We start from the raw sequence: 20,623 nt of genomic DNA, 5'->3' as shown, positions 1-20,623 counted from the left end.
CTACCCACCAGCGTCTCCACCTCTGAACTGAGCAACTCAGAGTCATCCTGAGGGGTCCCCAGGGGAGGCCGGACTCCAGGGAGGGCCCGACTGGGATGACAGGCTACCTGAGCACCTTTTCTTGGGCCTCCCGCCAGCTCCTGACCTTCCTCCCTTCCTCCCTTTCTTACCACAGATGGGACAGACAAAACCTCCACCATCTGACGGGACCCACAGCCCAGCGCACCCATAGGCTCCCCGGGCGGCGGGCGGGGGCCAACCCCCAACGGGCTTCTCCGCGACAGCGAGAGGGTGGGCTGGCTCAGCTATACATTCTAATATTTTTCTACTCTCTCACCCTTTTAACTTTTGTTTAACATTGGCACACGCCTTGCTCACTCCCAGGCCCGTCGAGGGATCTCTGCTGAGGCCCAGGGAGGTAGGGGGCAGCCAGGATAAAGGGGGCAGGGACTAGCCAGCCTGCCTGCCCCCTCCTTCCCTCCTTCATCCCCCACCTGGCCCCGTCCCACCCCTGCCTCCTCCAGACTGCCGGCCACCTGCCCCTCCCAAGGAAACAGTCTCCCCCAGAGACTCACTGACCCACTATATTGTGGGGCCTGCTCAGAGCCATCTGACATTTGGGGAGAGATGAGTGAGGTAGATAATCTGCTCTCCTGAATGTTATTTGAGAGGAGCTGAGAAGATAAAGGCGGGTGAGGAGCGTGTCTGTCTTGGCGCGCTCTCTCTCTCTCTCTCTCTCTCTCTCCCTCCCCTCCCCCGCCCCCCTCCCCTCCTTGCCGCCTTCTTCCCCATTCCCATCATTCCCCAAGGACAGGAGCCACTCTCCTCTCACTCACCTCCTTTTGCCCTGTTTATCAGAGGTTCTCTGCAATTAATTTCTTAGGCCTATTTAAGATACATATTTATATAGTTCTTAACAGTTTTTCTCTCTGATCATTCCCTCTCATTTTTAGAATCCCCAGGCCTCTCTCTGAGCCAAGAAAGTGGCAGGGGGAGCCTGAATTTTACGAGGGGAGAGGGCAGAGCCCTCTCCTCCAGACCCCTCTAGCCCTTCCCCACTTGCCCCCAGCCCTGGCTCCCCAGATGCAGAGGTTGAAGGCTGGGAGCCAGGGCAGCCATTGAGGTCAGGAAGTCTGTTGCCTTAACGTCTCCTTCCCCCACCGAAACAAACCCTTCTCCACTCCCAGGTCTGGTTGCTGAAAGACTTGGGGGTAAGGAATAAGGGAAAGGGGATGGTTTTTGGTTTCTTTCCCCACCCCCATCCCCTTTTCTTTCACCCTTATCCCACCCCCCATTCTGTCATGACCTCACTTAAGTGGAACACTATATCATAAGCCAGAGATTCGTCCCAGTCCCAGAGTCATACAGACCCTCTGATCCCTGTTCCTCCTGAGGGGTTGTGCTGGGGCCCAGGTGGAGGGAGGGGATTTGGGGGTTCAGGCTGTAGGGAAGCCAGGGTCCTCTATTCCAACCCCTTATCCCCCTCAACCGGCCCCCCCCATTGGGACATTCTCAAGCTTTTCACACCGAAAAGGAAAAAATGTTATTTTTAGATACATTTTATGAATAACTTTTGTTATGAATATGGCTGGTAACCATTGTGTATGTTATTAAAGATACAAAATGTTGGGAAAAAAAAAAACCAAAAAAAAAAATTTTAAAACCACCACCCTCCCTGCACTCACCCATTCCCCAGACCTTCTTGCCTCTGCTCTCCTGGTCTGGACCTCCCTCAACTCTGAGCCCAGGGAGAGGGAGGAAGCCAGGGGGTGGGGTGGCCCTGGGGACCTGCTCTAGGTCCCCACCTCCTCTCCCAGTGCCGGGCTGGGTAGGGTGTCAGGTTTATTTATGTACCTCTTGCACACTCATCAACCTATGCAAGTCCCCCACCCCGGCCCCTCCATGTTTCTGTGCCTTTGCTCATTCCCCTCCAACTCCCAGGGCTTCTCCAATCCCCTCCGAGCCCGGGGAAGTGGGATGGACAGGGGCCACCTCGTTTTGGAATCAGCAGGGTGTTCCTCTTAGAGACCCTCACCTCTTCCCAGCCAGTCCTGTCTTGTTCACTACCCATCAGGGTGAGCTGGGTCTTCCTGGCCCTGGGAGGCGGTGAGGGACACCCCCATACACCGTGGGAGGCAAGAGTTGCCCCCCTCCCCCCACCTGTCAGCAGAGTGTGCAGGACGCAGGCGGCCCCACTCTGACGGGCAGGACCCTGATCCACTCCCGACCCTCCCCGGCCCCTGCCCCTCCACCATGATTTCACTCTCCCTTCTATTCCCAGCCCCACCGGCAGAATCAGCTTTGAGTAACTGTACAGTTTTTCTCGCTGTTGGAGAAGACTTATTTGTTGGAGTTTCACTTGTTTAATGGTCTGGGCTTATTTTGGAAAAAAAAAACAAACAAACAAACAAAAAGGATTCTGACCTTTGTTATGCTACATTTCATGAAAAACCTAGTGGCCCTGCCTTTGTGGCCTTTGCTTCTGTGCCTTAAGCACCAGGGGTGCGGGGGTGGGGGTGGGGGGCAGGAGAATGAGACCATGGTGCCTGGAGGGTAAGTAAAGAGAAGCTGGCTTTATTAACAACAGAGGTTTGGAGGAGAGGGAAACAAAGCAAAAGGCTCACAAAGAGACCATCTGAAAAGTGCCTTCCTGCACGGAATAACCATCTGCACCGGCCCTGAAGGCCCTGGGACTCAGTCACTGTCACTTTCAGCTTCACTGGAATCGGAAGCTGCGGCTTCACTGCCATCCTCCTGAGCAGAGTGCTCGCTGCCACTGGGGAAGGGGCTGGCGCTCCGGCTCCGCTGGCCACCCCCATCGCTGCCACTGTCTGAATCATTGTCACTGCCGTGGGCCCGTCCTCTGTCCTCATCGTCAGAGTCAGCATCGTCCTCCGAATCAGCATCACTGCCGAAGATCTCCTCTTTGTCCCTGGCAGCCCGGGCCTCATCCTCACTGCTTTCATCCTCACCGCTGCCACTCTTGTCACTCGCCTCGTCCCTGTCACCCTCCTCCCGTTCACTCTCACTGCCTGAGCGTTCATCCTCGCTGCCTTCCTTCTCACTGCTGCTGCCCTTCTCTCGTTCCTCATCTGTGAAGGAGCAAGAAGCAGTAAGACCCAGTTCCCCACCCTCCCAGGGCTCCCAGAGTTTGGCCCGTCCACCTTTACCTGAGCCCCCAGCTTCTTTCTCTTCCGTCTCCATTTCCTCCTCTTCCTCCTCCTCGGGTTCGTGGTTCTCCAGCTGGGCCTTCCGTGCCTCCTGGAAGCAGCAGGGTTGAGGGGAAGGGGAGGGTGTTCTATCTGGTTCCTGCCCCACTCCTCAAGAACCACCACCCTCCCCATGGGTGCCCTGGGTCAGTGGTGCTTGTTACCTGGGCTTCTAGTTCCTTCTCATTCATGTCCCGGTGTTTGACCACAAGCAGGGCATTGGTACCCGACTGAACCCCAGCCTTGGCTCGGCGCTTACTCAGGCGGACCCTGCGGTGGTGGAGTTGGGGGAGGGGTGTGTGATTCAGTTAAGGACCCCCGTGGGGAATCTGGTCTAATATGGTTCTTATTCATCCTTACTCATCTATGCTTAGCCTAGAGCAGACCAGAATAAATACAGACTGAATAAAGGAGACTAAACTTGGGTGTAAGGGACGGGCGGCATGACAGCCATCAGGATAGCAGTTTGGTTGCCCTACACTTTATATGTGTGTATATGTATGCCCTGTACACATACACATAAACGTATAAAGAACGAGACTTTAATGTGAACTAGATACCAACACTTTAAAAGAACATAATCTGGATTTCTGGCTTTTGGAAAATAAGATTCTGTGACCCCCCCCCCGCCGGGCCTTTGTTGCCTCGCCGCCACCCCCCACCCCCACCCCCACCCCAAGCATAGCGGCAAATGGGTTGCTGTGCTGGGTCGCAGTGCCCCTTGGAGGTTGCCAAGAGCTCCAGGTCACCCAGCCCCCAGCAGCCCACTGTGCCTTTTAGATTTTGTGTGTGTGTGTGTGTGTGTGTGCGGTATGCGGGCCTCTCACTGTTGGGGCCTCTCCCATTGCAGAGCACGGGCTCCGGATGCGCAGGCTCAGCGGCCATGGCTCACGGGCCCAGCCGCTCCGCAGCATGTGGGATCTTCCCGGACTGGGGCACGAACCCATGTCCCCTGCATCGGCAGGCGGACTCTCAACCACTGTGCCACCAGGGAAGCCCCCTTTTAGATTTTTTTGCCTTAATGGGATCAGAATTTGGATCTCTCCTTTAAATAGAAACTCCAGGTCACACTTTCCCAACCTTACACCAAGGGTCCCAACACAGCAGTAAACTTTTAACCATCAGGGAAGTCTGGGGGGTCATGTTTTTTGAACTTGGGTATCTAGCGCTTCATTTAAAACATTCATGCTAATTTTATGTATTACTCCATACTTTAGCTATGTTTACTCTTACACGAAGCCTCTTAGTAGTATCGGTAAACTTGGTAGTCCTACTCTACGTGAAAGCTCTAAAAATCTCCAGTGTTAAGTAAAGATTTTTTCTGGGTTCTTGTGTTAGAACCAGGTCCAGCCCACATGCATGAACAGGCTTCTGCTCTTACAAATGCACATGGCAAATCTTTAGGTATAAATGACCTCCAAGGTGGCTCTTGCATACCCCAGGGTACTGAAGTACAAGCCCAGGCTAATCTGAGTGAGGTAGGACTGTGCTGAGTACCTGGTCTCCAACTCATTGTAGTAAACCCCATCACCCTCTCGGAAGATGAAGAAGTAGTTCTCCTCGTAGCCCTTGCTAGCCTTGTTCTTCACATTCCAGTTGTACTCCCGAGCAATCTTGTAGTCGTACCTGAGGATAAAGGGGATAGGGTCAGCCCCATTTCTTCCCTGTGAGGGAGAAAAGGAGACACTTCTCAATACCCAAAACCTAACCCCAACCCACGCACACGTCATCTGGTGCATAATCCATCTCCTCTTCCTGGTCCCGTTTTCGTTTCTTCAGTGTTTCTTCCACAGGCAGGAAGTAAGCCACAAATTGGTTCCCTTCCTCATCCATCATGCCCCTGGTTGGGGGAAGAGGAGGAGCAGTTAAGAGTGAGTGAGGAGAAAGAGACAACGAGAAGCAGGCCGAGGTGGACGGCAGGGCCACTTACCTGATCATGGCCTGAGACATCATCTCCAATGCAGCTGCACCACTTGTGTCCTTGGGGGCGGGGTCTGAATCAAAGATGACCTGAGCGCAAGGGTTGATCCACATCTGGGAGATGGAGCGCACTGGAGTTAGACTGGGACAGGCAGAGATGGCAGGCTATCCCTCTCTGCCCCCTGCCCTGGATCTGACCTTAAAATCTGGAAAGACAGGCATGACCTCCACTGGTGTCACTCGGGGCTTGCTGTAATGCTGGGAGATCTGGCAGAGGCAAAAACAGGGTGAGAAGGAGTACAAAGTGCTCTGGAACCACACCTTTGTCTGCCTCCCCCCCCTCCATCCCAGTGCCTCAATTACGGATTTCTGGGCATCCTCAAAAGTCTTCTCAATAGCTGTGATCTGGCTATCCCTGTCTTTGTATATTTCTTCCTCAGTGAACTGCTGCTTCACAGAAACCCCAATCCTAGGGAGGAAGAAAAAGGCCTTTAGAGGCCACTGGATATACCTGAATGCTCCACCTTCCCTCCCTACCCACCACAACTTACTTAACCTCAGGCTTCTCATTGGAAATGCCGTAACGATTGAACTCGGTGGAGATGTACTCTGTCTTCCGCATCCATGGCACCACCTTTGCATGCTGCTGGGATCTGGGGCGGGAGAATCGGGCACCTCAGGACCCCACTACCTTCCTCCCATCAGAGCCAGTCCTGAGTCCCCACTCAGCACCCCCTCACCTCTTGGAGCTGGTAGGGGCCTGAATCTCCTCTTCCAAAAGCTTCTCATCAGCTGGATCTAGGAGTACTAGAAGAGAGCAAGGTGAGAGAAGGACTACGACGGAGGACCACAGCCAGCCCTCGCTAGCCTAGGGCAGGCCCTCCCTGTCTCCCAACACACCATTGGGGTCGATGCGGTAGGTATCAGGGTTGATGAGGTCAATGGTAACTCCCAGGTCTGGCTCAGTCAGGAGATCATGTTTGTGCTGTTTCTCCAAGGAAGTCGCTTTGTACTGGACAAACCTGGGTGGGGAAACATGCCCATTATGGTTGCCTAGTTCCAGGCTTATCCCTCACATCCCTGCTTCCCAGAGGCTAAGCTCCTCCAGGGAGGAACTCGGAACGAAATGTCCCCCATGTTGGAGTCAGCAGGCGAGCAGCTCTCGAAGAGACTTGGACACTGCTTGCTTCTTTACTTAAATATTTACGGGGCACCTACTATTATGTGCTAGCTACTGTTGTATGCGTGAACAGTCAACAAGAGAAGCAGTCCTTGCCCTCAAGGAACTCATATTCTAAGTGAGGCGTTTCCCTAACCCCCATGCGCAGTCTCACCTGTTCTGGTCGAAGGGATAGGTGATGAACTTGGGGTCGAAGGGGATGTCAGGGAGGCTATTGCAGTACTTGACTCGGCAGACCACTCCAGACCTGGGAACACAGTGGCTCAAAACCCAGCCCCTGATGCCCCACCTCTGTTCGCAACCCCCATTGGCCCACCCGTCCTAAGAAAACACAGTGGAGCTCACCTCTCAGGCAGAGTCCGGTGAGAATTGGGCCTGGTGGGTAAAAGAGAGACACTGACAAAAGATGTAAAGAAAGGGATTGACAGGCGAGCAAAGGGGGTTTTTCCAAGCTTTTAAAAGGGAAGGAGAGAGTGACAAACGCTAATTCCTCTTGGAAGGGGTGTCCCAAGTGCTCTGAGAGTGTCACGTATTCCTTTCAGTGTCCCTAAAGGCTTTAATGAATGAAGCCAAGTGCTCAATCCCTTTTGAAGGAGATGTGTTCAAGTACTTTAATAAAAGTCACATGCTCAATTGTTTTTGGGAAAAGGGGTCTCCAAACGTTTGACTGGAAGAATAAAAACTCAATCCCTTCTGGGTAAAGTCCCCAAGAGCTTAATTCCAGAACTCCACGGCAGGGAAAGAGGGGGGCAACACGCCTTCTGAGACCCGCCCCCGTGAGCCGGTGAGCGCTCCGTGACGTCACGGGCTGACATGGGGGGGCTGGTGAGGTTGTAGACTGACAACTGGGCTCGACCCTCCCACCTCGCCGATGCCTACCCAAACGTAAAGAAAAACAGTACAGTCAGGCGCCGTATTGCCTACCTGTGGCCATCCTCGCGCTGGGCCTGGGTCTGGATAGTGGGCGCCATGGCGACGACGCGAGATAAGTCCTGACAAGAGCCTCAAAAAGCCACGGTAAAAGGCGTGCCGACTTCGGCGCACGCCCAGTCCGAGGCAGGGCTCGGGTGGACACCGCTCTCCTCAGGGATAGGGTCGGAGTGAGGTGGGCTGGTGAGAAGAGTTCCAGCAACACTGGAGTACTACGTAGTACTCAGGTAAACCCGCAAACAACGCCAGGGACTGACTCACAGCTCCAGAACACCAACTGCCGCCAGTGCTCTGAGGACCGCAGGTCGCCTCAGGCGGCGACGCCTTCTGGGAAATAGAGTCTGATTGGAACCACACCCGGATTGGCGAGCGTCTGGGCAAAGGGCGGAGCGAGGCAATGTGATTGGTGAATCGGTATCTCAGTCTAGACATCGGATTTGAGAATCGAGTTGGAGGGTGGGTTCTTTCCCCCCATTGGTTAAGTTCTCTGGGAGGCGGAGCTAACCAGCAAACGGGGCCTAGAGACCAAGACGCTAAAAAGAAACCGGGAAGACGCGCTTCTGACGCACTTCCCACCCGCGAAGGGAGAAAGATGGCTGCATCCCAGCAGCAGGCTTCCGCGGCTTCCTCTGCCGCTAGTGTGTCAGGTCCGGGTTCGGCCGGTGGCTCGGGTCCCCAGCAGCAGCCACAACCACCAACACAGCTTGTGGGACCTGCCCAGAGCGGGCTTTTGCAGCAACAGCAACAGGACTTCGATCCTGTGCAGCGCTATAAGATGCTCATCCCGCAGCTGAAGGAAAGTCTGCAGGTAATTGGTCGGGAGATTTGGCTCTCTGACACCACGGGGGCGGGCGGAGGGACTGTTTAGTCAGGGAGAGAGCAAAAGGAGCGTTAGGCAGGGGAGAGGAATGAGACTTGATCTTCTTCGTGAGGCCAAAGCGAAGCTCTGTGGATTGACAGTGTGAGGTGGGATCAGGGCGAATCTTGAGCTTGAGACTGACTGGAATTCGAGGGGGAGGGAATTTAAAGGAGAAACTTAGCTCTGGTCGTTAAAGCCTGAGGAAAGGACTGGCCTGTACAGAGACTGACCGTGACTGGTGGGTGAGGGAGGACTCTGAGGTATGTCCGGGAGGGTATTGGCGAGAACCCCAGGTGAGAGCGGGCCTCTGGGAAAAGACAGGTGGTTATTGCTATAGAGGAATGGAAGCTGGGGTTACTCTGGAGTGACAGGAGGGTAAGTGCCAAGTGAAGAGGAGGCCTGAGATTGGGTGTATCTTAAGGAAGAGTGTAGATCTACCAAAAGTGTCACCTCTTCTCTTTCTCCATGTGCTGCACCTCTTTTTTTTTTTTTCTTTAAACTAGACCTTGATGAAGGTTGCAGCCCAGAACTTGGTTCAGAACACTAACATTGACAATGGACAGTGAGTACTCCTCCTTCTCCAGGCTGTCCTAACTCCATCCTAGTCTTAGAAACTCATCCCCCTTGCACCACACCCACCCCACTTTTCTGTTATTTTCAAGCCTGGCTCCCTAGCGCCTGACCTTGCCCTTTTGCCCCTTCTTCTATTAACTGTCCCCTAGGCCCTGCCTCGGGTCTCCTAGGCCTATACCTGGTTTTCTGATGGATACTTGGTTGGGTAGTCACTTAGTCCCAGAGATTGGAAATACATTCCGCACCTTCTCCTCCCGGACTGTAGGAAGAGCAGCGATGGACCCATTCAGCGCTTTGACAAGTGTCTGGAGGAGTTCTACGCACTCTGTGACCAGCTAGAGCTCTGCCTGGTAAGGGGTCTCCTAGCCACCGGGTGACCACAACCCTGCCTCAGTTCCTGGTGCTTCAGGAACCTTCATTCAGTCAATCGACACACGCTCACTGAGCACCTCCTGCGGCCCAGACCTGTGCTGATGCTGCAACTGATGCTGGGGGCACAATATTGCCCAATCCTTGCCCTCACAGAGCTTCCAGTTCAGTGGGGTGACAAATATATCCTCAAACACTGACAGCTCAGAGTAGTCAGGGCTCTGATGGGAAAAGCTCAGGCCATGGAGGGCTCTGAAGGGGAAAGCATAGACAGAAGGCTCAGGGCTGGAGTCGTGGAGGCACAGGCAGAGGGGGCAGGATTAAAATGAGGGAAGCTCAGGGGGCTGTGGAAGTCCAGAGAAGGCACCTGACCCTGCCTAGGGCAGGTTTAGGGAGGAAGTGGCTCAGGGTAGACTACTGGTGGAAAGCATATCTGAGCGGAGGCTGGAACAAAAATGGAAGAAGGGCAGGAGTTGAGAGGAGGGCAAGTGTCTCAGAGCACAGCCTTTGGAGTCAGACGGACCATCAATCTCTACCTCTGAGCCTTGGGTTTCTCCTTTGGAAAATGGATTTTTGGGAAGGAAAAGAAGCACTTAACCTGGTACTGGACACATGGCAAACGTTTCCTGTAGTATCCTCATTGTCATCATTATTTTGAACTGGACTTTGAAGGAAAAGTCAGTCTGAGGAGCCTCGTAGTGGCAGAAAGGTATTCCAGCCAGATGGAACAGCTTCTGCTTTAAGTTCCCTTTAGGAACATCATGAAATTCAGTCTGGCTGAGGTGTGGTAGGCGTTGGTGCTTGTTGCATTTTGAATATAGCCTGGAGGGTGCTGGGGAGCCACGGAGGGTTTCAAGCAGGGAAGGACATGGACCCATCTGCTTTTTTAGGAATATGCCTCTCTGGCTGCCACATGAGGGATGGGTGCAAGGGGCTGAGAGTGGAGGCTGGGAGCCCATGGCAGGATCCAGGAGGGCCAGGTTCCACCAGAGCAGGGTCCTGAGGAAGTGGGAAAGGGCAGGTGGCAGAGATACTCAGAAGGCTTTGTGCACAGGGCCATGGGACTGACGGGCTGGGGGAGGAGCCTCCAAGATGAGGCCCGGGGCTCTAGTTGGAATGGTAGGGCTGTCCCTGAGACAGGGACCCAGGAAGGAGAATGGCTTGGGGGGCAGAGTATGGGAACTCTGGAATTTTAGGGGAGGCTGGGTGCACAGAAGTGGTGTCGTCAGTACAGGGTCGGAACAGTAGTGTGTGTGAGTGAGACAACCCCTAGAGGGCATGAGAATGAGAGGAGGAGAAGGGACACGGGAATTACCACACTTAAGGCTTAGATAGATTAAAAAGCATCTAGAAGGACCAGCCAGAGAAGCAGGAGGAAAACCAGGAGGAGCAGGTGCCGCCAGAGAAGCTAGTGCCAATGCCAAGCCTAGGGTCAGGACAGTCACAACAATAGTAGTTGACATTCATCAACTAGCACTTAAGTTAACTTGCCAGGACCTGTGCCTCTGTCTCCTGCACGCTGCTCTCACCATTCTCACCTTATTAGATAGTAGAAGTAATTATTAAACCCATTTTCCAAAGGAGGAGACAGACGCAGAGAGCAGCAGCCGCATGCCTGAGGTCACCCAGCGAGTGGCAGGGCCAGGCTCTGACCCCAAGACCCCAGGATTCCAGAGGCTAAAAAGGCTACCCCAGGCTGGCCCTTGGGGTGGGGTTGGCAGTACCCGGAGTGAAGGCTGATGCCACACCTTGCCTGCCCGCCCGCCCACAGCGCCTGGCCCATGAGTGCCTGTCACAGAGTTGCGACAGTGCCAAGCACTCTCCGACACTGGTGCCCACAGCCACCAAGCCCGACGCCGTCCAGCCTGACAGCCTGCCCTATCCGCAATACCTGGCGGTCATCAAAGCCCAGATTGCCTGTGCCAAGGACATTCACACTGCCCTGCTGGACTGCGCCAACAAGGTCACAGGCAAGACGCCTGCGCCGCCTACGGGCCCGGGGGGCGCTCTGTGAGCTGGCAGGGCTGGGAGCGGGGCTGGCAGTGGTGGAGGGAATGAAGAGTGGCCCAAAGCAGCTGTCTCTCTGACTTTTCTTCCTGCCTGCGCACTGCGGCTGGCGCCAGCAGGGGGCAGCAGAGGCCAGCAGGGAGCGCCCAGGGCGGGGCCTGGCCTCTGCGGGCTGCCTTCTCTCTTCCCTGGCTGAGGGTGGACTTTGGATTGTGCCTGTTGGTGACCTCTTCCAGGGGCTCTCCCCCAACCTGGCCTGGCTCTGGAACCCTGACTGGGTCCCTCTCCCTCAATCCTTCCTTGATTCTGTCCCAGTTTGGGGGTGGTCTCTGTGCCTGCTCCCTTTTCTAGCTGTTCCTCTGAGCGTCTTGTGTCATTCGATCTCTTTGTCCCCATCTCCCTGTCTCTGACCATCTCTCTCCCAGTGCCCCTTTGCTGTCTTCTGCCCCCAGCTCCTAACTGGGACTCTGTGCAGGGGGCCAGAATGGAAGCCAGAACCCCTGGCTTACCTGGGGCTAGAAGGAGCTTCATTTCCAGGGACTACAGTCACATCCAGGGATCCCCAGCACCTCCCATGTCAGCTCAACCCCCAGTCTGTTTGACCCAGGAAAGAGGAAGTGGAGGGGTCTAGGCCCTGACCTCAGCACGCCCGATCGGGGAGCAACCCAGCCCACCACCCCCCGTACCCGGGGTCTGCGTCAGCAGCACTCAAACGAGGGGCGTTGTGCAATCTGCGGTGAAGCCTGGCCCAGTTGGATGCCTGGGTCCCTGTATTTTTAGCCCCAAAGGAGAAGTGAAAAGGCCCCAGCAGGGGTGAATCATCAGTCCTGGGGAAGAAGACAGGCGCCTGGGCCCCAGCTCCGGGAAGCAGACCTTGGGGAGGGGGCTTCAGGGAGGGAGTGCCCCACCAGGCTTCCCCATGGCTTTCAGGCCTGGGCAAGTACAGGGCGGAGCTACCAGCCCAGGCCCAGCTGGTGGGTGTGAAAGGCTCAAGTGACTCAGCCTGGTTGGGGGACTGACCCACCCAAAACCTTCTGTACCCTGGTTCCCATGGCACCGCCCAGAGGCCTCCTGTCCTGGACTCCACATCTGTGAGGAAAACTCGGGACCATGGAGACCTGCGATTCACCCAGAGCCTGCAACTCTGTGTGTGTGTGTGTGTGTGTGTGTGTGTCTGTGTGTGTCTGTGTGTACACACATCCCAGAAGTTCCTTCCCTTTCTCCCTGACCTTCCTTGAAGTGCCAGGCACATAGGGGCAAGCTCCAGGCAGGGCAGCAGAACTCTTGGACACTAGCTGAAGCTGCGGCCCATAGGTAGAATTTCTTCTGAAAGGAAGCCACAGCTCTGCCCATTTATCTGACTGAATCAGCCCCCACCCCCCCATGTGACTCCCCAGATCTTCTAGGATAACCTACTTAAAGTCAACTGATTATAGACTTTAATCACATCTAAAAAATATGTCCACTGCATCATCTAGACTAGTTTGATTAAATAACTGGGGACTGTAGCCTAGCCAAGTTGACACATAAAACTGACCATCATAACCTTGTCCTTGTCAATATGGCACCCATACACATCTCCTTAACCATACGTAAGGTCCAAATAAATACAAAAACAAAGTTATATTTCCACCTAACATGATGCAATTATCTGAGTACAGCACGCTTTCCCCAGAAGAGCCCAGTGCCTTCCAGCCTGTGGGCACACACCACATACTGGTAGAGATGTGTCAGTGCACAGGCCCACACACTCAGAATGAAGTACAGCTGGCCCTGTGAGGCAGCATCAACACAACATCACACACAGATGGGGGCATGACATCCCAGCAGCCCTGACATGGGGCCCAGCAGTGCTTAAAACCATACCCAGGGAGACTGCAGAGACACCTGGTGGGCAGTGAGATGATGGATGCACAGTTCACACAGCCACACTGTGGAAATTGTGCACCCGGAAGTGGAGTTCATTCAACACACATTTGCCGAGCATGTGTTTGGGGCCAAGCCCTATATAGTGTGAACCAAAGATCCCTGCCTTGCTGGAGCTGACATTCTAGTGACAGTTAAGTGTGATAAAGTAAAACACAGTATGTCAGGTAATGAGAAATTCGAAGAAGGAAAATAAAGCAGAGAAGTGAGATCAGAAGTGGAGAGAGATAATAGGAGGAAAAGAAAAGTATTTGGGAATAAGTAACACAAGATTTGCATATGGGGGCTTCCCTGGTGGCGCAGTGGTTGAGAGTCCGCCTGCCGATGCAGGGGACACAGGTTCGTGCCCCGGTCCAGGAAGATCCTACATGCCACGGAGCGGCTGGGCCTGTGAGCCATGGCCCCTGGGCCTGCGCGTCCGGAGCCTGTGCTCCGCGACGGGAGAGGCCACAACAGTGAGAGGCCCATGTACTGCAAAAAAAAAAAAAAAAAAAGATTTGCATATGGAGAATTATGTTACTTTATTGGAAAACATGAGAGTTTAGGTTGGGTAGTGGTTCACATGTATTAATGTGATCTGTAAATAGATGTTACATGTATTTATTATTTGTTAAATAGATGACAAGGTTATTTTTAAACCTGTTAAAGTCCTTGACCCAGGTCATGAAGGCCTCACTGAGAAGGTGGTACTGGAGTGAACTTGAAGGAAAGGGAATAAGTTGTGGACATTCCAGGGAGAGGAAACAGTAAGTGCAGAGGCCCTGCCTGAGGCAGAAATGTGATGGTGTGTTGGTGGAATAATGTGGAAGCCGGGGCCACGGTGAAGAGGCAGGGATAGGAGAGGACCTTAGTGAAGGTTCTTAGTGGATTATTAAACCCAGAGGGAGACTGTACAGCCTCGTGCACAACCGCCCACTCCAGGGAAGCATGCATATGAGATGCACAGCCACACAGGGCAAAACAGACCATGGCTAAACACAGGTGCACATGACACCCCTCTTCCCTAGCAGAGAATGGCATAACCCACCATCCTACAATCATGGTGTCCCTGGCGTCTCCATCCTGGGGGCAGTCCCACAAACAGACTCAAGGAACAATCCAACTATGTGAATATACAAACAACCCTCTAACCACCCCTTAACCCGCTATCTCCTACCCCATCTCAGACTTTGCCCATCACAGGCTGACTCAGCCCTGCCCTCAGCTCAACACTATCAAAAGCAGCGGAGGCTGGATTTAGATAATGCTTCTCAGGTTCGAGTGTGCGTGCATGTTTTCCTCTGCTCTGCCCACGGAGGCCTGTGTGAACCGCAGGAGTAGGCCAGCTGCCCTCCCCATCATGTGCGCTTGTAGACGTCAGGAACCAAAGTTCAGTTTCACTGCCCTGTGACTGAGCCACAGAGGAACTGCTTCCAGACACTGGCCTCCTGGTGCTTTCAGCTACACCCCAAGGACACAGACACAGGAACACTATTCACACACCTGATGATCACACACACAGTCAGCTGCAGGCGCCCTGCACACAGCCACAGCTGCCTACAGCCACGCACATGCTCCCACACACCCTCAGCTCCCAAGCTGTGTGCTCACAGAGCCTCATCACACCTGAGGACACAGACAGTGACTCTCGCCAGCCCCCCTCAAAGAGTTACAATCACTCAGTCACTACAGATCCCAAGGTGTTTCAGAGCTACACACAGATGTGCAGGGAGGTATGTAAGTCACACGTTCTCACGGATGCCACCTCAAAGACAGTTACAGCTGAGTACACACTCCCTCCCCCATAGATGGTGAGAGTAAATACAGTCTGGTCAGAAACACGCAGGCATAGGCAGTTTCCCGCATTTATTCTCACAGCCATTCGTTCCAGGTGGGTTGTAAGGACACAGCGTTGACACAGGAAAGTGGGCGCACTTGTGTCCCACACCTAATTGCCCAATTGCACATCCAGGCGCGCCAGGGCAGCCCCACCTCGCACCTACAGCTTACACGCGGTCCACACGCCGCAGGGCCCGCGCAGCCAAGCACGCTGCCAGCCCGCGTCGGCCGCACCCACTCCCGCCCAGTCAATCACGCCTGGGGCGCACAAGGCACACGTGCCGGCGCGTACACTGTCCCCAGCTCGCCCGCGCACTGTGGCCGGCTCTCACACCCCCGCGTTTCCCGTCCCCGCTTGTTTTTCTGGAAACTGCTCAACGTTCCCCTCCCCCTAGGCCGGAAGCGCTCGCCGTATTTTTAGCCTCTCTGGTTTCCGCCCCTTTCCCCCTCGGTCTGCCCGCCCAGGACCTGCCCCCTTGCGCCCCACGGGGGACCCCGGCCGTCCCCTTCCCCACCGTCATTCCTGAGGGGATTCCCGGCCTTAGCTGGTGCCACGGATTTTCCCACTGGCTACGTGGGGAGCGGGGCGGAGCCCTGCTCTGAACTTCCTCCTGGGCTGGGACGCCTGAGGCCTGGACGGGGGGGGGGGGGGTGAGGGGGGTGAGGGGGGGATGGGAGCCAGACTCCTAAACCGTTGGGAGAGGGGCCTCGGGGCTCGGACTCCTGTGTTTGAGCTCGAGGGTAGCTGGGGGCCTGGACTCCTGGGTCTGGTGAAGGAAGGGGCTGGGGGCCGGGTCTCCTGGGTCTGAGCAAGGAGGTGGCTTGGAAACCCGGACTCCTGGATCTGAGCAAGGAGGGGCGGAGGCCCGGGCTCTTAGGACCCCCGCCCCCGTCAGTGTTTCCAGGGGTAGTCTGTTCTTCATCGCGCAAAGCCCCCTCTAGCCTCTTCGAGAGTCGCCCAGTCCGAAGCGTCCTGGCTCTCGGGCCGATGACTCAGCAGTTGGGAGAGGGGAGGGGGTCAGCTTGACTCAGGGATGGGAAATGCTCCCTGTCTCCAGGGAATCGAAACTGGTATCCCTCTTCCAGGATCGCGGCCAGAGCCGAGCCGGACACCGGGGACCCCAGGGTGCCTCCCACCTCTCGTTTTACCGCCGCCTTAGTCCCACTAGCCGCACAGGGATTTGGAGCCCAACCGGGTGCGGGTGCCAGGCACCTCCCCTTTCCCCCTTTTCCCGTAGCCCTCGAGCGTCTGTTTACAGGCGACAGAAGCCCTGGTTACAGAGAGGAACCCTGGCATCCAGGCCTAGCCTCCTCGTCACGGCTTCCAGGAAGCCCCCCTCCCTCGCCCCGTGCGAGTGAGTCACAGGCTGGAGGGAGGCTGCAACCGTGCCAGAGCCGCCCGCAGCCGCCCAGCTCACGAGACCGGCCGGGAAGGCCCCTCGGCCCCAGAAAGCGCCGCACCAGGGATTCCCCCGTGCTCTGTCGGACGAGCAAGTCGGCGTGTCTAGCAGAATCTCCCCACCTCAATACAAGCCCGCAGCCTGCAGTCGCAACCTGCAAGAATGAACTTTCCACCATTATAACTGCACTCCGTGTCAACGGTTTATTTCTACCCCCGTGTTTTCACTCAGGGCAGCCAGCTGGCTCATCGAGACCTAGTTTAAAAATTAGTTTCTTCTCCATATCTTAAGAGAGCGTCACTCAGTGCAACCCCTTGACAATAAAAGACTTGCCAATAAGGGGAGTGATTTCTGCACATTTAGAGTTTTCTCAAGGTACATCCCTTTATTAGAGACCCATCCGACCATCAGTTGGGGATGACCCATTTCTGCCATTCGAGACAGCTTTCCATCAAGGAAACCCTCCACCATAATAAAAGATCTCCCCCTTTCCAATCTTGAGTTTTCTCTGAGCACAAACTCTTAACATAATTTAAGGCCCTGGTATTAGGCTGCTGCCATTTACTAAAGGAGGATAACTTGGCCTCTCTCTGCCAGGGTTTCCTGGTGTGTAAAATAGGCATAACAATACCTCTTTGAGTTAATGTGTGTAAATAAAGCACTTTCATGCAACAGTGCCTAGCCCAGAGGAAGCGATCAGAAGTGCCATTATCTGCGTGAGGGTGAGAAGACACAGAGGAATTGGGAAATTGGGAAAGGAGGCCCCTTTCCAGCCTCACCAGGTGTCCAGAACCACACCCACCCCCAACCCCCGTGAGTGGGGGCGGGGAGGGCGGTCCAGGTCTCCGGATCTGGGCTGTTTGAGAGCGAGACCGTGCCAGGCCGGCAGGTCTCAGAAGAGAATTCTCCACCAGGCCCGTGGGTCTCCTCTCTCCGTTTTGCTCCTGCGGATTTCTGTCTGTGGATGCTTGTTTCTCCCAGTTTTCTCCCTTTTTCTCTGTTTCTTTATGTGACTCTCCCTCCCTCCCGCTTCCCGCTCTGAATTTGTCTCTCTGGGACTGTCTATATCTTGTCTTTTCAATCTGTGCCTCCCCACCTCGCCTCCTCTCCTTACCCTGTCTCTCTCTGTGCACGTCTCCCTGTGTGCGCAACTCCCTCCCTCTGTGTGTGTGTCCCTGTGTTTTTCTCTTTGGTCTCTCCATTTCTGTCTCTTGCTCTCCGTGCGTCTCTCCCCGCCCCTGTCGGTCAGTCTCTCGATCGCACGCCCTCTCAGCCTCTGCCCTTGTCAATTCCCCCAGGAGCCCTGCCCCCACCTCTGTGCCAGTTCCCTTCTCCGCGCCTCAGTCTCCAGCCTTTGAAGACTGGGCCGACACCCCCCATCCCACGCACTCCCCGCGGTGTTGCGACCACCCGCAGGCCCCCCTCAGGCGAGTCCCGGCCGGGAGCCGGGCGGATGGGGTCCGGTCCAGGGCTGGGCGGGCTGCGCCGGGGGCGCGCGTCCGGGAAGCGCCCCTCCTGGCCCCGCCCGCCCGCCCGGGCCAACTCCTCAAGGCCCCGCCCCCGTCTGGCTGGATAAAAGCGGCGGCTCTTCCACCGCACCGCAGCTTGATTTCAGCGCTCCCACTTTCGGCCTGTACCTCAGCCTTCGGCCATCTGCGCCGCCATGGATCTCACCGCCATCTACGAGGTGAGCCCCCGCTGATCGGCACCCCGAGGTCCGCAATGCCTGACTCCCTTCTCAAACCAGGGCTCTCTAGCGCCACAAACTCCCGCCCGGGACCCCTGGCTCCTTTCTCAAACTGGAACTCCTTAGTGCTTCACACTTCGGCCCGGGGTCCCTGCCTCCCGTCTCAGACCAGTGTGATGCTCTGGAGGTGAAAATGGAGCCCGTGACTTTCTGGTCTCGGTCCAAACACGGGTGGGGTGGCCCTCGGAGATGGAAAGCTGGAGAACTTTTCTCAGACGGGGGCTGTCTGCAGGCGGAAATGACCCCACACCTGGCTTACCCCTGGTAGTTGCTGAGGGTGCGGTTTTGCGCGGAGGCGTTTCTTGGGCTGGAGTCTCAGGGTGAGGGGGAGCCGACTTCTGTCTCTTCACTCCCTGACCCAGAAGACTCTGGCAACTCTAAAACTGAAGAGATCCGGACTCCTGGGTTAACTTTGCCCGCTCCTCCACTTGTGAAACTGGAGAACCTCAGACCCCTAGAGGCCCAGAGGCTGAAAATTGGAGGACAGCGGTGTGTCCTGACTTTAGAGCCCCTCTGATCCAGCCGGGGGAGCCGGGATTCCTGGGTCCCTCGGGATAAGTTTCAATCGCGAATAAACTCAGAACCTCCAAATCGGGATCCTTGCGATCCGGAACCCATGTTTGTTTTCTGCGGACGGGTGGGGCTCAGTCTGGGAGCCCACAAACCGGACTGGCAAGCTCTTAGGTGCCCTGCAGCTGGGGCGGGGCGTCACCCTGCATTTTCGGTGTCTTGACCGATCCCTGTTCCCACAGACCCTCCAGTTGCTGAGCCCTGACCTGCCTTCCGACCACGGAGAGACTGAGTCCAGCTCGGCCTGGGCCTCCTCGGGACTCTGGAGCCTCGGCTCACCCGACTCCAGCTCGTCTGGGGTGGCTGCCCGCCTGCCTGGCCGCTCCACCAGCCTGGTGGAGGGTCGCAGCTGCGGCTGGGTGCCCCCACCCCCAGGCTTCGCGCCCCTGGCTCCCCGTCCAGGCCCTGAACTGTCGCCCTCACCCACCTCGCCTACTGCGACCCCCACCACCTCCTCCCGCTACAAGACCGAGCTATGTCGGACCTTCTCAGAAAGCGGGCGCTGCCGCTATGGGGCCAAGTGCCAGTTTGCCCACGGCCTGGGTGAGCTGCGCCAGGCCAGTCGCCACCCCAAGTACAAGACGGAACTGTGCCACAAGTTCTACCTCCAGGGCCGCTGCCCCTACGGCTCACGCTGCCACTTCATCCACAACCCCAGCGAGGACCTGGGTGCCTCTGGCCACCCACACGTGCTGCGCCAGAGCATCAGCTTCTCAGGCCTGCCCTCAGGCCGCCGAACCTCGCCACCACCAGCAGGCCTAGCAGGCCTTTCCCTGTCCTCGTGTTCCTTCTCACCCTCCAGCTCCCCACCACCACCACCTGGGGACCTTCCACTTTCACCCTCTGCCTTCTCTGCTGCCCCAGGGACCCCGGTGGCCCGAAGGGAACCCACCCCAGCCTGTTGTCCTTCCTGCCGAAGGGCCACCCCCAGCAGCGTCTGGGGGCCCTTGGGTGGCTTGGCTCGGAGCCCCTCTGCGCATTCCCTGGGATCTGATCCTGACGAATATGCCAGCAGCGGCAGCAGCCTGGGGGGATCTGACTCGCCTGTCTTTGAGGCCGGGGTTTTTGGGCCACCCCAACCATCTGCAGCCCCCAGGAGACTCCCCATCTTCAATCGTATCTCCGTTTCGGAGTGACAAGTGACTGCCTAGTGCAGATTAGCTGGATCTTAAGGGGGGCCAGTTCTCTTATGCTGTGGGTTCCACAAGGGGTCCCAAGGCTGCGGGGGAACTGAGGGACTCTTAATCAAGTAGCTCCACCCCACCTTCCAAAGTGCATTAACTCACTCCCCTGACCCTACGCTGGGGCAGGTTCTCGGTGTGCAAGCTGTTCATGCTGTTGGGGGAAGGAGTGTTTTCTGGGGTCTTAAAAAAATGTAGCAAATTGGAGGCAGTGAGGCCTCTTTCACCTCTCCCCCGCCCAATGCTGTGAATAATAAGCCCCCGCTGACCCCTTCCAATTTTTTCTAGATCCTGAGGTTCCGGTGTCTGATGGTGACTGGATCCTCCCCTGAAGGGGAATCCTGGTGCTCAAATTTCCCTCCAAAAACAAGCAGCCAAAGCCGTTGCCAACCCCCTGCTCTCCCACCCACCCACGCCTTTGGGCCTTTTATTTATGACGACTTTATTTATTCTAATAGATTTTATAGTATTTATATATATTGGGTCGTCTGCTTCCCTTGTATTTTTCTTCCTCTTTTTTGTAATATTGGAAACGATGGACTAATTATTGTTATAAGTATACTATAATATATGAAGTAATATATATTGTTAAAATTTTATTTTTTTTGGAATTTTTAAATAAAGAAATCTGTGTGTAAACTGGAATCCTGGCTCTTCTGCGGTCTAGAGGTAGTGAGATGGGAGGGGAGGACGGTGTGGCCTTTTTTAGAAGCGGGATGGAATCAGCCGATAGCTCCTCCAAACCTCCCCGGAGCCGAGCCGCCAGCGGCGCTTACCTGGCAGGAAGTGACGTCACCTGGCCCGGCCATTCACCTGAGAGGGCGGGGCCAGGTGAGATCACCGGGTAGGAACCAGGAGAGCCAGTTCCCGGGGCGTGGGAGGCGCTCCCGTCCCGCCGGGATCCTTGACCCAGCTCTCGGCCGGGCGCGGGCGG

At 55.7% G+C, this 20,623-nt stretch overlaps 4 protein-coding genes across 14 annotated transcripts in view; 3 read left to right on the top strand and 1 right to left on the bottom strand.

Annotated features, from left to right (window-relative positions):
- Positions 1 to 2,414, top strand: part of SAMD4B (sterile alpha motif domain containing 4B) — a 37,387-nt gene extending 34,973 nt beyond the window's left edge. For 8 of the 9 annotated variants that reach the window (XM_089902850.1, XM_089902849.1, XM_089902847.1 and 5 more), the window contains one exon: positions 2,282 to 2,414. In XM_089902850.1, the coding sequence (XP_089758976.1) occupies positions 2,282 to 2,367 (86 nt within the window). In that variant the 3' untranslated portion in view covers positions 2,368 to 2,414. Of the gene's footprint in view, positions 1 to 175; positions 1,360 to 2,281 lie in introns of those variants that run through there. The other variant, XM_089902844.1, reaches the window with a different exon arrangement.
- Positions 2,415 to 2,554: 140 nt separating this feature from the next.
- On the bottom strand, positions 2,555 to 7,932 carry PAF1 (PAF1 component of Paf1/RNA polymerase II complex). Of its 2 annotated transcripts, none has more exons than XM_022585687.3 (14): positions 7,234 to 7,932; positions 6,655 to 6,705; positions 6,464 to 6,556; positions 6,030 to 6,151; positions 5,870 to 5,936; positions 5,681 to 5,782; positions 5,493 to 5,598; positions 5,328 to 5,396; positions 5,140 to 5,243; positions 4,933 to 5,049; positions 4,707 to 4,835; positions 3,374 to 3,479; positions 3,171 to 3,261; positions 2,555 to 3,092 (listed from the first exon to the last, which is right to left on the bottom strand). In XM_022585687.3, exons 1-14 carry the CDS (start codon positions 7,278 to 7,280, stop codon positions 2,695 to 2,697), a joined length of 1,602 nt encoding a protein of 533 aa, XP_022441395.1. In that variant the 5' UTR covers positions 7,281 to 7,932; the 3' UTR covers positions 2,555 to 2,694. The 2 variants fall into 2 exon arrangements, with proteins under 2 accessions (XP_022441395.1, XP_022441396.1); XM_022585688.3 differs by having other exon boundaries at positions 6,655 to 6,684.
- On the top strand, positions 7,687 to 12,764 carry MED29 (mediator complex subunit 29). Of its 2 annotated transcripts, none has more exons than XM_022585690.3 (4): positions 7,687 to 8,047; positions 8,602 to 8,660; positions 8,937 to 9,021; positions 10,812 to 12,764. In XM_022585690.3, exons 1-4 carry the CDS (start codon positions 7,832 to 7,834, stop codon positions 11,052 to 11,054), a joined length of 603 nt encoding a protein of 200 aa, XP_022441398.1. In that variant the 5' UTR covers positions 7,687 to 7,831; the 3' UTR covers positions 11,055 to 12,764. The 2 variants fall into 2 exon arrangements, with proteins under 2 accessions (XP_022441398.1, XP_022441399.1); XM_022585691.3 differs by lacking the exon at positions 10,812 to 12,764 and adding an exon at positions 10,622 to 10,805 and having other exon boundaries at positions 7,738 to 8,047.
- A 4,990-nt stretch (positions 12,765 to 17,754) lies between these two features.
- Positions 17,755 to 20,328, top strand: ZFP36 (ZFP36 zinc finger CCCH-type). Its single transcript, XM_022585676.2, has 2 exons — positions 17,755 to 17,878; positions 18,691 to 20,328. Exons 1-2 carry the CDS (start codon positions 17,855 to 17,857, stop codon positions 19,642 to 19,644), a joined length of 978 nt encoding a protein of 325 aa, XP_022441384.1. The 5' UTR covers positions 17,755 to 17,854; the 3' UTR covers positions 19,645 to 20,328.
- Positions 20,329 to 20,623: the final 295 nt, after the last annotated feature.

This window comes from Delphinapterus leucas, chromosome 20, assembly GCF_059928025.1.
Source record: "Delphinapterus leucas isolate spDelLeu-1000000601 "Yukka" chromosome 20, BTC_Dleu_Yukka2, whole genome shotgun sequence".
Classification (NCBI taxonomy): domain Eukaryota; kingdom Metazoa; phylum Chordata; class Mammalia; order Artiodactyla; family Monodontidae; genus Delphinapterus; species Delphinapterus leucas.
Note: the sequence above shows the minus strand (reverse complement) of the source record. Positions and strands in the feature narration are given on the sequence as shown.

Coding starts and splice junctions, on each gene's coding strand:
- MED29 (XM_022585690.3), top strand. CDS start 7,832: ATGGCTGCATCCCAGCAGCAGGCTTCCGCGGCTTCCTCTGCCGCTAGT. Junction 8,661..8,936: donor ACTAACATTGACAATGGACA/GTGAGTACTCCT, acceptor CCCGGACTGTAG/GAAGAGCAGCGATGGACCCA. Junction 9,022..10,811: donor ACCAGCTAGAGCTCTGCCTG/GTAAGGGGTCTC, acceptor GCCCGCCCACAG/CGCCTGGCCCATGAGTGCCT.
- ZFP36 (XM_022585676.2), top strand. CDS start 17,855: ATGGATCTCACCGCCATCTACGAG. Junction 17,879..18,690: donor ATCTCACCGCCATCTACGAG/GTGAGCCCCCGC, acceptor CTGTTCCCACAG/ACCCTCCAGTTGCTGAGCCC.
- PAF1 (XM_022585687.3), bottom strand. CDS start 7,280: ATGGCGCCCACTATCCAGACCCAGGCCCAGCGCGAGGATGGCCACAG. Junction 6,706..7,233: donor CAGCGCGAGGATGGCCACAG/GTAGGCAATACG, acceptor ATCTTTTGTCAG/TGTCTCTCTTTTACCCACCA. Junction 5,050..5,139: donor ATGTCTCAGGCCATGATCAG/GTAAGTGGCCCT, acceptor TCCCCCAACCAG/GGGCATGATGGATGAGGAAG.